This window comes from Oncorhynchus mykiss, chromosome 10 (genome assembly GCF_013265735.2).
Source record: "Oncorhynchus mykiss isolate Arlee chromosome 10, USDA_OmykA_1.1, whole genome shotgun sequence".
Taxonomy (NCBI): Eukaryota; Metazoa; Chordata; class Actinopteri; order Salmoniformes; family Salmonidae; genus Oncorhynchus; species Oncorhynchus mykiss.
The window spans coordinates 871,535-886,296 of record NC_048574.1 but is presented as its reverse complement, the minus strand read 5'-3'; the positions used below and the strand labels follow the sequence as shown (position 1 = coordinate 886,296).

At 38.5% G+C, this 14,762-nt stretch overlaps 2 protein-coding genes and 2 long non-coding RNA genes across 5 annotated transcripts in view; 2 read left to right on the top strand and 2 right to left on the bottom strand.

Annotated features, from left to right (window-relative positions):
* Nucleotides 1–181, top strand: part of LOC118966677 — a 5,153-nt gene extending 4,972 nt beyond the window's left edge. Inside the window, exon 4 of the long non-coding RNA XR_005053513.1 lies at nt 116–181. This is a non-coding gene — a long non-coding RNA (uncharacterized LOC118966677). The remainder of the gene's footprint in view (nt 1–115) is intronic.
* The window catches only part of LOC118966674 (GTPase IMAP family member 8-like), a 2,381-nt gene extending 148 nt beyond the window's left edge, over nt 1–2,233 (bottom strand). The window contains exons 1-2 of the mRNA XM_036989445.1: nt 1,527–2,233; nt 1–1,337 (exon numbers count right to left, since the gene is read on the bottom strand). The exon at nt 1–1,337 is cut by the window's left edge and continues 148 nt beyond it. Of these exons, the coding sequence (XP_036845340.1) occupies nt 499–1,337; nt 1,527–2,103 (1,416 nt within the window). The 5' untranslated portion in view covers nt 2,104–2,233 and the 3' untranslated portion in view covers nt 1–498. The remainder of the gene's footprint in view (nt 1,338–1,526) is intronic.
* Nucleotides 928–6,650, top strand: LOC118966676. Its single transcript, XR_005053512.1, has 4 exons — nt 928–1,029; nt 4,329–4,340; nt 4,789–4,823; nt 6,585–6,650. It is a non-coding gene; the product is annotated as an uncharacterized LOC118966676 (long non-coding RNA).
* LOC110533257 (GTPase IMAP family member 8) lies at nt 6,322–14,754 on the bottom strand. Of its 2 annotated transcripts, none has more exons than XM_021617342.2 (3): nt 14,646–14,754; nt 8,002–8,608; nt 6,322–7,812 (listed from the first exon to the last, which is right to left on the bottom strand). In XM_021617342.2, exons 2-3 carry the CDS (start codon nt 8,576–8,578, stop codon nt 6,974–6,976), a joined length of 1,416 nt encoding a protein of 471 aa, XP_021473017.2. In that variant the 5' UTR covers nt 8,579–8,608; nt 14,646–14,754; the 3' UTR covers nt 6,322–6,973. The 2 variants fall into 2 exon arrangements, with proteins under 2 accessions (XP_021473017.2, XP_036845342.1); XM_036989447.1 differs by lacking the exon at nt 14,646–14,754 and adding an exon at nt 14,259–14,502.
* Between the last annotated feature and the right edge of the window lie 8 nt (nt 14,755–14,762).

Here is a 14,762-nt window from a genome sequence, read left to right as displayed (position 1 = left end):
AATGATCTCATCATCATTCTTTTCAAACCTGCCCAGCTCAATCACTAAGACAAAAGCGTGAGTATTGAGTAAATATTGAGGTGAATATTGAGGTGAGTATTGAGTAAATATTGAGGTGAGTATCTCCGATTACAACTGCCCTGGTAGTCTAGTCCTGCAGCAAAATTTGTACAATTCTTATATGACCTATATATTTTTTTTTACCTTTAACTAGGCAAGTCAGTTAAGAACAAATTCTTATTTACAATGACAGCCTAGTGGGTTAACTGCCTGTTCAGGGGCAGAATGACAGATTTGTATTTTGTCAGCTCTGGGATTTGAACTTGCAACCTTGCGGTTACTAGTCCAACTCTCTAACCACTAGGCTACCCTGCCACCCCATATTATGTTCTATCCACTAACAAGTATCTAGAGCAACATGGGTACCTCGAAAATAACCTTTAAAATGTATCCTCAATTGTCTGTAAATATTTCCAGATGATTAAAATGACCTGTGAATTAGCACATTTGTGAAAGATTGCTGTAATTGTGGGCAGGTTTGTGGGGAAATGTTCTGGGAAGGATGATGACGTTTTCCAAAAAACGTGTAAAAGATTCACACATTGCTCCATAGATGGCGACCACCCAGTTGTAAAAGCGTCTCCAGGCAGTACTCAGCCTATCGCTGTAATCTCTTAGTTCTCGCATGATAGTGCGCGCTATGCCGACAATCTCACCGACATAGGCTGTACCACCATTGACTTGTACCATCTCATCTACCTTCGTAAACAACTCCCTAACCTGCCGTTTGTTGTTCATGGATGTGTTGTTGAAGATACAGTATCTGCCACCACACATTTCCACAAGATTTTTAAGATCCTGGTTTGCCTGTATATTTTGTTCAATGTTTTGGCTGCTGAGTCTATCACCATGTGTGAAAAGAACCACTGCATATTTTAAGGCCTTCTTACCAAATGCCTTTTTGAGTAAGTAAATGATCTCATTATCATTCTTTTCAAACCTGCCCAGCTCAATCACTAAGACAAAAGCGTGCAGCCCCTCTTCAGCGAGCAGGCAACTCTTCATCATCTCATTAAACACATGCTGAGGAGTGTGTTTCCCCTTGGAGAGGCCAGGTGTGTCTATCACCTTGACTTCCCTTCCTGCCACTACTGCTGATTTGGCCTCGCTTTTTTCTGTTACTGAGTTAAAGCTACAGTCAGACCTGAACTGCTCTGATCCTCTCAGACCCAAAATGGTGTTTCCTGATGCACTCTTCCCAACTCCACTTCTGCCCAGTAACACAATTCTTCTCTCAGCTGAGCTCTCCGTGGTGTTTTCTGAATTCATGATGGAAGCTGATGAAGGAAAGCAAATTTGTAAAACACTTTTTTTTTTAAAGTTGAGTTAATAGAACGACTGATACTGACAATTGTCTCAATAACAACAAGACATTTCCCCAAATGTCCTTTTCAAATGGAATACATACATTAACCTGCTTGTATTTGACAACTGTTTCTACAGCAACAACATGTTACAGTACTTACCAGTCTTTTGGAGTGATTCTAGTTTGGTCAGAAGATTGTCAACCTGATCACGACTCTCAATCTTATTGTTGAACAGATAGCACCTCCCCTGAAATTTCATCACTGCTTCACGGAAGTCTTCAGCTCCTTCTTCTTGAATCATTTCATCCACTGTCAGCCCATCTGCCATGTCTCCATGTGTCAAAAGGATACAGCTTCTTTCCATTCCATCTTTACCAACTATGTCTTCAATTCTCTCCACGGCTTCTTGCTCTTCCTTTGTGAACCTGTCCACTTTAATTACCACAAGGAAAACACAGGGGACAGGAGATTCCATGGCCCGCTTGCACTCTGCCTCAATCAGTCCATCAGAGCTGTTAGTGCTGAAAATACCCACAGTGTCCACCACAGAGATATTACGACCATTAATTACGCACATTTCTTCTGCACAATCTTTTGTCACAGAGACTAAACTCCGTTTGGACAGAAACGCTTTTCTTCCCAGGATGCTGTTCCCTGATGCACTCTTCCCAACGCCTGTCTTGCCTAACAGGACAATCCTAAGGTGCGGTGACTCTGTCATTCTTGACTCGGCCATCACCTTCGTCTTTAGATGTCCCGAGGATCACTATAGGAAACAACAAGCGTTAAGCACCTTCAGCAGGTGGAGGTGAGTCATTGATGAGGTTTGCTGAACGAACTGTGAAAAATATTGTTTGTTTATCTGAAGAGAATAAAGTAGAATACCCATAATGATCTATCAATGAAAAATGGGGAGAAAAATGACCAATTTATTTCCCCAGGATAGGCATAATCAAGGATTCAAACAGAAATGTAACCAGTCAAATTCATAGACAAGAAATGATTTACCATCATATCAGAATTACAGTTTTAATCATGTTTTGAGGCTATATAGGGTTTCTTACATGTAGTTTGTTTACAGACATTGTAGTAAAAAAAAAAAACTTATATTTGGGGTTCTGATGCAACAGTTAAACTAAGCTCATGAGGCTAATAAAGTTATACAGTATTTTTCAAGAATCAATGGGTACACATCATTAATATAAAACATTTAAAAAATGGATGTGGTAACTGCTGATTGCCCCTTTAACTAAAGTTACTTTGAAAAGTAGTTAACTAAATCCAAACCTTTTTTTGGATAAATTATCATATGACAATCTGAATTGTCAGACCACAAATTGCAAGAACAGTTCACGCTGGAGTCAACGTTAAACAGAAAACATTTTAAGTGAGAATGAAGCAGGTCTGATGTTGAAAAAGAAAAGCACGTTATTGCCTACAGATTTTTTTTTAAATTAAGCAAAAATGTAAACACTGTAGTTCGCGGTAATGTTGGTTCTATATTAACACTTCCAGACATTCGCCAAACATTTTAAATATCAATAACTAATTCACCGTTTGTCACAGAAACACCAAATTATGTATTATATATATTTATTCTATAAACTTTGTACTTTTACAACCTTTGTTTTGAATAAAAGTTTTGATCCAGTTTTCAGTTGATCCAGTTTTGATCCAGTTTTGATTTGATAGAGGGCGTGTCGTCTGTCTAGAGGGCGTGTCGTCTGTCTAGAGGGCGTGTCGTCTGTCTAGAGGGCGTGTCGTCTGTCTAGAGAGCGTGTCGTCTGTCTAGAGGGCGTGTCGTCTGTCTAGAGGGCGTGTCGTCTGTCTAGAGGGCGTGTCGTATGTCTAGAGGGCGTGTCGTCTGTCTAGAGGGCGTGTCGTCTGTCTAGAGGGAGTGTCGTCCAACTACCTTGTACCCCAGTACACAGACTCTGTACTGGTACCTCTTGTATATTATTTTATAGTGTCATTTTACTGTGTTACTATTTATTTTATAACTTTTTTAATTTATTTTTTGGTTAAGGGCTCGTAAGTAAGCATTTCACTGTTAAGTCTAGACTTCTTGTATTCGGCGCATGATCACATTACATAAGCATAGTCTCTCTCGCTGTGTGTGTGTGTGTGAGCGTGTGTGTGCGTGTGCACGCGTGAGCGTGCGTGAGTGTGTGTGTGTGCGCGTGTGTGTGTATGTGTGTGTGTGAGCGTGTGTGTGTGTGTGTGTGAGCGTGCGTGTGTGCGTGCGTGCGTGCGTGCGTGTGTGTGTGTGTGTGTGTGTGCGTGTGTGCGTGCGTGCGTGTGTGTGAGCATGTGTGTGTGAGTGTGTGTGTGCGTGCGTGCGTGTGTGTGTGTGTGCGTGTGTGTGTGTGTGTGTTAGAGAGAGAAAGAACATCAGGCAGGGGAGTGTAAACCAGCCAGATAAGACTTTGGAATGCAACAATCGGGGAACTGGTTGGTCTCTTGCTATGTTCTAACATCAAACACAGAAGCGCTTGATGAGAGAAAGAGTTATTTTATTATTTAATAAACCTTTTGCTGTTTAACATGTAATATAATGTATTAAAAAGCGCAAGAAACAGTGAGATACATTAACTTTAGAAAGATAAACAATTATAAAAACATTTATAAAAAAAAAGGCCTCCATACACAATCAAATTTTGAAACAGACAAAAAAAAATCTCATAATATCCTTAAAGTTTAAATGTTTTTATTTTATTTAACTAGGCAAGTCAGTTAAGAACAAATTCTTATTTACAATGACGGCCTACCCCGGCCAAACCCGGACGACACTGGGCCAATCGTGATCATATACAATTCAAATATATCGAACACCTTTTTACTGAAGCATGTGTTTGTTTTCTATGATTGTGTTTTGCTTTTCGTGTTTTGATGTGAGTATTGAGGTGAGTACTGAGGTGAGTATTGAGTAAATATTGAGGTGAGTATTGAGTAAATATTGAGGTGAGTATTGAGGTGAATATTGAGGTGAGTATTGAGGTGAGTATTGAGTATATATTGAGGTGAGTATTGAGTGAGTATTGAGGTGAGTATTGAGGTGAGTATTGAGGTGAGTATTGAGTAAATATTGAGGTGAGTATTGAGTAAATATTGAGGTGAATATTGAGGTGGATATTGAGGTGAGTACTGAGGTGAGTATTGAGTAAATATTGAGGTGAGTATTGAGTAAATATTGAGGTGAATATTGAGGTGAGTATTGAGGTGAGTATTGAGGTGAATATTGAGGTGAGTATTGAGGTGAGTATTGAGTAAATATTGAGGTGAATATTGAGGTGAGTATTGGGGTGAGTATTGGGGTGAATATTGAGGTGAGTATTGGGGTGAGTATTGAGTAAATATTGAGGTGAATATTGAAGTGAATATTGAGGTGAGTATTGAGGTGAGTATTGGGGTGAATATTGAGTAAATATTGAGGTGAATATTGAGGTGAGTATTGAGGTGAATATTGAGTAAATATTGAGGTGAATATTGAAGTGAATATTGAGGTGAGTATTGAGGTGAGTATTGAGTAAATATTGAGGTGAATATTGAGGTGAGTATTGAGGTGAGTATTGAGTAAATATTGAGGTGAATATTGAGGTGAGTATTGAGTAAATATTGAGGTGAATATTGAGGTGAGTATTGAGGTGAGTATTGAGTAAATATTGAGTAAATATTGAGGTGAGTGTTGAGTTGAGTATTGAGGTGAGTATTGAGGTGAGTATTGAGGTGAATATTGAGGTGAGTATTGAGGTGAATATTGAGGGGAGTATTGAGGTGAATATTGAGGTCAATATTGAGGTGAGTATTGAGTAAATACTGAGGTGAATATTGAGGTGAGTATTGGGGTGAGTATTGAGGTGAGTATTGAGGTGAATATTGAGTAAATATTGAGGTGAATATTGAAGTGAATATTGAGGTGAGTATTGAGGTGAGTATTGAGGTGAGTATTGAGTAAATATTGAGGTGAGTATTGAGGTGAGTATTGAGGTGAGTATTGAGTAAATATTGAGGTGAATATTGAGGTGAGTATTGAGTTGAGTATTGAGTAAATATTGAGGTGAGTATTGAGGTGAGTATTGAGGTGAGTATTGAGGTGAGTATTGGGGTGAGTATTGGGGTGAGTATTGAGTAAATATTGAGGTGAGTATTGAGGTGAGTATTGAGTAAATATTGAGGTGAATATTGAGGTGAGTATTGGGGTGAGTATTGGGGTGAGTATTGAGTAAATATTGAGGTGAGTATTGAGGTGAGTATTGAGGTGAGTATTGAGTAAATATTGAGTAAATATTGAAGTGAGTGTTGAGTTGAGTATTGAGGTGAGTATTGAGGTGAATATTGAGGTGAGTATTGAGGTGAATATTGAGGTGAGTATTGAGGTGAATATTGAGGTGAATATTGAGGTGAGTATTGAGTAAATATTGAGGTGAATATTGAGGTGAGTATTGGGGTGAGTATTGAGGTGAATATTGAGTAAATATTGAGGTGAATATTGAAGTGAATATTGAGGTGAGTATTGAGGTGAGTATTGAGTAAATATTGAGGTGAGTATTGAGGTGAGTATTGAGGTGAGTATTGAGTAAATATTGAGGTGAATATTGAGGTGAGTATTGAGTTGAGTATTGAGTAAATATTGAGGTGAGTATTGAGGTGAGTATTGAGGTGAGTATTGAGGTGAGTATTGGGGTGAGTATTGGGGTGAGTATTGAGTAAATATTGAGGTGAGTATTGAGGTGAGTATTGAGTAAATATTGAGGTGAATATTGAGGTGAGTATTGGGGTGAGTATTGAGTAAATATTGAGGTGAGTATTGAGGTGAGTATTGAGGTGAGTATTGAGGTGAATATTGAGGTGAGTATTGAGGTGAGTATTGAGGTGAGTATTGAGGTGAGTATTGAGGTGAATATTGAGGTGAGTATTGAGGTGAGTATTGAGGTGAGTATTGAGGTGAATATTGAGGTGAATATTGAGGTGAGTATTGAGGTGAGTATTGAGTAAATATTGACATTTTGTTCAATGTTTTGGCTGCTGAGTCTATCACCATGTGTGAAAAGAACCACTGCATATTTTAAGGCCTTCTTACCAAATGCCTTTTTGAGTAAGTAAATGATCTCATCATCATTCTTTTCAAACCTGCCCAGCTCAATCACTAAGACAAAAGCGTGAGTATTGAGTAAATATTGAGGTGAATATTGAGGTGAGTATTGAGTAAATATTGAGGTGAGTATCTCCGATTACAACTGCCCTGGTAGTCTAGTCCTGCAGCAAAATTTGTACAATTCTTATATGACCTATATATTTTTTTTTACCTTTAACTAGGCAAGTCAGTTAAGAACAAATTCTTATTTACAATGACAGCCTAGGGACAGTGGGTTAACTGCCTGTTCAGGGGCAGAATGACAGATTTGTATTTTGTCAGCTCTGGGATTTGAACTTGCAACCTTGCGGTTACTAGTCCAACTCTCTAACCACTAGGCTACCCTGCCACCCCATATTATGTTCTATCCACTAACAAGTATCTAGAGCAACATGGGTACCTCGAAAATAACCTTTAAAATGTATCCTCAATTGTCTGTAAATATTTCCAGATGATTAAAATGACCTGTGAATTAGCACATTTGTGAAAGATTGCTGTAATTGTGGGCAGGTTTGTGGGGAAATGTTCTGGGAAGGATGATGACGTTTTCCAAAAAACGTGTAAAAGATTCACACATTGCTCCATAGATGGCGACCACCCAGTTGTAAAAGCGTCTCCAGGCAGTACTCAGCCTATCGCTGTAATCTCTTAGTTCTCGCATGATAGTGCGCGCTATGCCGACAATCTCACCGACATAGGCTGTACCACCATTGACTTGTACCATCTCATCTACCTTCGTAAACAACTCCCTAACCTGCCGTTTGTTGTTCATGGATGTGTTGTTGAAGATACAGTATCTGCCACCACACATTTCCACAAGATTTTTAAGATCCTGGTTTGCCTGTATATTTTGTTCAATGTTTTGGCTGCTGAGTCTATCACCATGTGTGAAAAGAACCACTGCATATTTTAAGGCCTTCTTACCAAATGCCTTTTTGAGTAAGTAAATGATCTCATTATCATTCTTTTCAAACCTGCCCAGCTCAATCACTAAGACAAAAGCGTGCAGCCCCTCTTCAGCGAGCAGGCAACTCTTCATCATCTCATTAAACACATGCTGAGGAGTGTGTTTCCCCTTGGAGAGGCCAGGTGTGTCTATCACCTTGACTTCCCTTCCTGCCACTACTGCTGATTTGGCCTCGCTTTTTTCTGTTACTGAGTTAAAGCTACAGTCAGACCTGAACTGCTCTGATCCTCTCAGACCCAAAATGGTGTTTCCTGATGCACTCTTCCCAACTCCACTTCTGCCCAGTAACACAATTCTTCTCTCAGCTGAGCTCTCCGTGGTGTTTTCTGAATTCATGATGGAAGCTGATGAAGGAAAGCAAATTTGTAAAACACTTTTTTTTTTAAAGTTGAGTTAATAGAACGACTGATACTGACAATTGTCTCAATAACAACAAGACATTTCCCCAAATGTCCTTTTCAAATGGAATACATACATTAACCTGCTTGTATTTGACAACTGTTTCTACAGCAACAACATGTTACAGTACTTACCAGTCTTTTGGAGTGATTCTAGTTTGGTCAGAAGATTGTCAACCTGATCACGACTCTCAATCTTATTGTTGAACAGATAGCACCTCCCCTGAAATTTCATCACTGCTTCACGGAAGTCTTCAGCTCCTTCTTCTTGAATCATTTCATCCACTGTCAGCCCATCTGCCATGTCTCCATGTGTCAAAAGGATACAGCTTCTTTCCATTCCATCTTTACCAACTATGTCTTCAATTCTCTCCACGGCTTCTTGCTCTTCCTTTGTGAACCTGTCCACTTTAATTACCACAAGGAAAACACAGGGGACAGGAGATTCCATGGCCCGCTTGCACTCTGCCTCAATCAGTCCATCAGAGCTGTTAGTGCTGAAAATACCCACAGTGTCCACCACAGAGATATTACGACCATTAATTACGCACATTTCTTCTGCACAATCTTTTGTCACAGAGACTAAACTCCGTTTGGACAGAAACGCTTTTCTTCCCAGGATGCTGTTCCCTGATGCACTCTTCCCAACGCCTGTCTTGCCTAACAGGACAATCCTAAGGTGCGGTGACTCTGTCATTCTTGACTCGGCCATCACCTTCGTCTTTAGATGTCCCGAGGATCACTATAGGAAACAACAAGCGTTAAGCACCTTCAGCAGGTGGAGGTGAGTCATTGATGAGGTTTGCTGAACGAACTGTGAAAAATATTGTTTGTTTATCTGAAGAGAATAAAGTAGAATACCCATAATGATCTATCAATGAAAAATGGGGAGAAAAATGACCAATTTATTTCCCCAGGATAGGCATAATCAAGGATTCAAACAGAAATGTAACCAGTCAAATTCATAGACAAGAAATGATTTACCATCATATCAGAATTACAGTTTTAATCATGTTTTGAGGCTATATAGGGTTTCTTACATGTAGTTTGTTTACAGACATTGTAGTAAAAAAAAAAAACTTATATTTGGGGTTCTGATGCAACAGTTAAACTAAGCTCATGAGGCTAATAAAGTTATACAGTATTTTTCAAGAATCAATGGGTACACATCATTAATATAAAACATTTAAAAAATGGATGTGGTAACTGCTGATTGCCCCTTTAACTAAAGTTACTTTGAAAAGTAGTTAACTAAATCCAAACCTTTTTTTGGATAAATTATCATATGACAATCTGAATTGTCAGACCACAAATTGCAAGAACAGTTCACGCTGGAGTCAACGTTAAACAGAAAACATTTTAAGTGAGAATGAAGCAGGTCTGATGTTGAAAAAGAAAAGCACGTTATTGCCTACAGATTTTTTTTTAAATTAAGCAAAAATGTAAACACTGTAGTTCGCGGTAATGTTGGTTCTATATTAACACTTCCAGACATTCGCCAAACATTTTAAATATCAATAACTAATTCACCGTTTGTCACAGAAACACCAAATTATGTATTATATATATTTATTCTATAAACTTTGTACTTTTACAACCTTTGTTTTGAATAAAAGTTTTGATCCAGTTTTCAGTTGATCCAGTTTTGATCCAGTTTTGATTTGATAGAGGGCGTGTCGTCTGTCTAGAGGGCGTGTCGTCTGTCTAGAGGGCGTGTCGTCTGTCTAGAGGGCGTGTCGTCTGTCTAGAGGGCGTGTCGTCTGTCTAGAGGGCGTGTCGTCTGTCTAGAGGGCGTGTCGTCTGTCTAGAGGGCGTGTCGTCTGTCTAGAGGGCGTGTCGTCTGTCTAGAGGGCGTGTCGTCTGTCTAGAGGGCGTGTCGTCTGTCTAGAGGGCGTGTGGTCAAAGTTCTAACCAGTCTGTTATACCCTATTAGAAGGGGCCTGGCAGAAAATACTGCATCTTTAGTCATATTAAATTAGGTTACAGGAAAAAAAACTAAGGGATCAGGCCTGACTAACAAAGAAGACCGGTGGATTGATCAAGAGGACCGAGATAACCGAGAGGATCAACATGGACACAGTGGCGATAAGGAAAAACTAAAAGTGAACCATAATACATACACTTTAGCCAAATACATTTAAACTCAGTTTTTCACAATTCCTGACATTTAATACTAGTCTAAATTCCCTGTCTTAGGTCAGTTAGGATCACAACTTTATTTTAAGAATGTGAAATGTCAGAATAAAAGTAGAGAAAAATGTATTTCAGCTTTCATCACATTCCCAGTGGGTCAGAAGTTTACATACACTAAATTAGCATTTGGTAGCATTGCTTTTAAATTGTTTAACTTGGGTCAAACATTTCAGGTAGCCTGCCACAAGCTTCCCACAACAAGTTGGGTCAATTTTGGCCCATTCCTTCTGACAGATCTGGTGTAACTGAGTCAAGTTTGTGGACCTCCTTGCTCGTACACACCTTTTCAGTTCTGCCCACAAATTAACTATAGGATTGAGGCCAGGGCTTTGTGATGCCACTTCAATACCTTGACTTTGTTGTCCTTGATGAACGAACGCGTCTCCTTCCTGAGCGGTATGACGGCTGCATGGTCCCATGGTGTTTATACTTGCGTACGATTGTTTGTACAGATGAACGTGGTACCTCCAGGATGTACTAGACTTCTGGAGGTCTACAATTTTGTTTCTGAGGTCTTGGCTGATTTATTTTGATTTTCTCATGATGTCAAGCAAAGAGGCACCGAGTTTGAAGGTAGGCCTCCAATTAACTCAAATTATGTCAGTTAGCCTATCAGAAGCTTCTAAAGCCATGACATCATTTTCTGGAATTTTCCAAGCTGTTTAAAGGCCCAGTCAACTTAGTGTATGTAAACTTCTGACCCACTTGAATTGTGGAATTCTGACCCATTGTAAACAATTGCTGGAAAAATGAATTGTGTTTTGCACAAAGTAAATGTCCTAACCGATTTGCCAAAACTATAGTTTGACATTTGTGGAGTGGTTGAAAAACGAGTTTTAATGACTAATGACTCCAACCTAAGTGTACGTAAACTTCCAACTTCAACCTACATGAGTCAGAAAGATACAAAAAAAAGCACTTACAAAGAAGTAGACGGTACATGTTTGGTTTTTGGGCTGAAATTATGTTTATAATTCGCCTCTGAACTGTATGCGAACCCTTCTGTAATCTACAAACTATTAAAGACTAGGACTTCAACCAGGCTGTCGCTATGCCATTTGCTCTCCTTCTCTTAAACACAAAGCCTACGTTTTTTCACAAAATAAAATAAAAATAAAACATCAACTGGGCCAAATCAGCTGTACATAATTAAGCAGGGAGGTGTGCAACTACCACATTATACCAGTGGAGAAACTACATCACCTACGTAGGTATTACCATTTCAATTCACATTGCAGAAAGAACTAAACTCGGAAAAAAAAAGAAACATCCTTTTTCAGAACCCTGTCTTTCAAAGATAATGTGTCACAGCATCATTGGACTGAGCTTGTTGTCATTGCAGGCAAATGTGTGCAAAACTGATAGAGACATACCCCAAGCGACTTACAGCTGTAATCGCAGCAAAAGGTGGCGCTACAAAGTATTAACTTAAAGGGGCTGAATAATTTTGCACGCCCAATTTTTCAGTTTTTGATTTGTTAAAAAAGTTTGAAATATACAATAAATGTCGTTCCACTTCATGATTGTGTCCCACTTGTTGTTGATTCTTCACAAAAAAATACAGTTTTATATCTTTATGTTTGAAGCCTGAAATGTGGCAAAAGGTCGCAAAGTTCAAGGGGGCCGAATACTTTCGCAAGGCACTGTAGCAATGCTTGATTCACAGCTCTGTTTATGACTTCAAGCCTTTCAACTCCCGAGATTAGGCTGGCAATACTAAAGTGCCTATAAGAACATCCAATAGTCAAAAGGTATATGAAATACAAATTGTCTAGAGAGAAATAGTCGACGCGTCATAATTCCTATATTAACTACAACCTAAAACTTCTTAACTGGGAATATTGAAGACTCATGTTAAAAGGAACAACCAACTTTCATATGTTCTCATGTTCTGAGCAAGGAACTCAAACGTTAGCTTTTTTTACATGGCACATATTGCACCTCAGGAGGCTGAAGAAATTCGGCTTGTCACCAAAAGCACTCACAAACTTCTACAGATGCACAATCGAGAGCATCCTGGCGGGCTGTATCACCGCCTGGTATGGCAACTGCACCGCCCTCAACCGTAAGGCTCTCCAGAGGGTAGTGAGGTCTGCACAACGCATCACCGGGGGCAAACTACCTGCCCTCCAGGACACCTACACCACCCGATGTCACAGGAAGGCCATAAAGATCATCAAGGACATCAACCACCCGAGCCACTGCCTGTTCACCCCGCTATCATCCAGAAGGCGAGGTCAGTACAGGTGCATCAAAGCTGGGACCGAGAGACTGAAAAACAGCTTCTATCTCAAGGCCATCAGACTGTTAAACAGCCACCACTAACACTGAGTGGCTGCTGCCAACACACTGACACTGACTCAACTCCAGCCACTTTAATAATGGGAATTGATGGGAAATGATGTAAATATATCACTAGCCACTTTAAACAATGCTACCTTATATAAATGTTACTTACCCTACATTATTCATCTCATATGCATACGTATATACTGTACTCTATATCATCGACGGTATCCTTATGTAATACATGTATCACTAGCCACTTTATACTATACTATGCCACTTTGTTTACATACTCATCTCATTTGTACATACTGTACCCGATACCATCTACTGTATCTTGCCTATGCTGCTCTGTACCATCACTCATTCATATATCCTTATGTACATATTCTTTTTCCCCTTACACTGTGTACAAGACAGTAGTTTTGGAATTGTTAGTTAGATTACTTGTTATTACTGCATTGTCGGAACTAGAAGCACAAGCATTTCGCTACACTCGCATTAACATCTGCTAACCATGTGTATGTGACAAATAAAATTTGATTTGATTTGATTTGACTTTTACTTTCTTCTCCAACACTGTGTTTTTGCATTATTTAAACCAAATTGAACATGTTTCATTATTTATTTGAGACTAAATAGATGTTATTTATGTATAATATTAAGTTAAAATAAGTGTTCATTGTTCATTCAGTATTGTTGTAATTGTCATTATTACAACAACAAAAAAATAATATTTTTTGGACGATTAATCAGTATTGGCTTTTTTGGTCCTCCAATAAAGCAGTATTGAAAAATCATATTTGGTCAACCTCTAGTTTAAACCCTTTACAATAAAGATATGAGAAGTTATTCTGATTTTTACAAATTTTCTTTGAAAGACAGGGTCCTGAAAAAGGGATGTTTCTTTTTTTGCTGAGTTTATATGATTTATATTGCCTGAATACTCAATAATGATTAACACCTCAGGTATGTGTGCTTCTGTCAGGGTTGTGATCAAATGCATGTCCTTTAAAGACAATTTAGCAATTTAACAAAAATCCAATTAAATTTGAAAATGTTCCTAATTGCAAAAGCATGTAACAGAATTTGGGTATTCCAGAACTGTAATTGACATGTAAATAAACATAAGCCTGTTTTATGTTTTGAATACTGCAGATAGAATGCTCAGCGACATGGTACCATTCAGCTTGTCTGGGGATGACAAAGAAGGACTTCAACAAAGCCCAAATAAAAAATGATTGAAAGGGGCCTCTCTGCTGTTAAATTAGAGACGTATAAATAAATGACTGTTGTGCCTTGTAACTACTTTAAAATGTGGAACTGTTGCACTAACAATGCAAACATTGATTTGGCATACAATTTAAGATGGTAACCATTGCACAACTTAATGTAAACATTGTCTAATTTCATATAGAACAAATTGCACTTGAAATTATTTCTTTATAGTTATTACAAATAAATGCATATTTTCACATTTTTCATCTTTAAATGCAATATTTGAGATTATGTATTAATATCAAATCAAAACTGGATTTTTTTCCTCAAAACAAAGGTCGTACAAGTATGCTAGACATTGATTGAATAAATAGTTAGTTAGTTTGAAGTTTCTGTGACAAAGGGTGAATTAGTTATTGATTTATACAATTGTAAATGGCTTTTGGCAAATGCCTGTTCAATGCCTAAGAGTAGGCCACTCTTGGCCATGATTACAGACAACTGTGTGTCTTTTGACACTATATAAACGACTCATCCCGCAGTGTTTGTGATTATACCCTGATGAAGAAGCTTGGCTGTCGAAACATTGGATATTAAATCTTTGCATCTGAGGTCCTAGAATGTGTTTCTTCTACAATGCCTGTTTAATGCCGGTTCAATGCCTGTTCAACGTCTGAATATAAAACCAACTTTACCTTTGGTCATGAAGGTTAGGTAAAAGAGAATTGTAGGCTATTTCCTCAGGCGCAACCCAACAACCTCAGCGATTTACCACTTGCTTCAAATTGCAAATGTCTTTTAAAATTATCTTTCTCTTCCTTTCTGACTTCCCCAAGAGACAAACCCCACCCATTGCACGCACTAAAGCGTTGAGCGCTTACTAACGTCTCCGAGTGAACTACAATGTAAATATGATCCACATTGAATGCCCAATGAGACAAATTGTGAACCGTGCTACAGTCACAACTTGATAAACTCTCTCTCGAATTTTACAGCATGCGATTATGAAAAGGAGTCACTCACTAATGATAGGCCAAGCAGCTAATGTTTTAATTAGCTTTGAATAAAATCTTTACACTTACCTATAACAACCTATAATAAGGTCTGATTTATCGGTTAAACATCGTCCACATAACTACTTTCGGTTGTGAATGTTATATAACAACTGCGCAAGAAACTTCCTCCTGCTTTTTCTTTTG

Bases quoted from the DNA above. Each gene is read 5' to 3' on its own strand.
- LOC110533257 (XM_021617342.2), bottom strand. From the start codon at position 8,578: ATGGCCGAGTCAAGAATGACAGAGTCACCGCACCTTAGGATTGTCCTG. The intron at 7,813-8,001 runs GTAAGTACTGTA...TTCCTTCATCAG, and splicing joins AGAATCACTCCAAAAGACTG to CTTCCATCATGAATTCAGAA.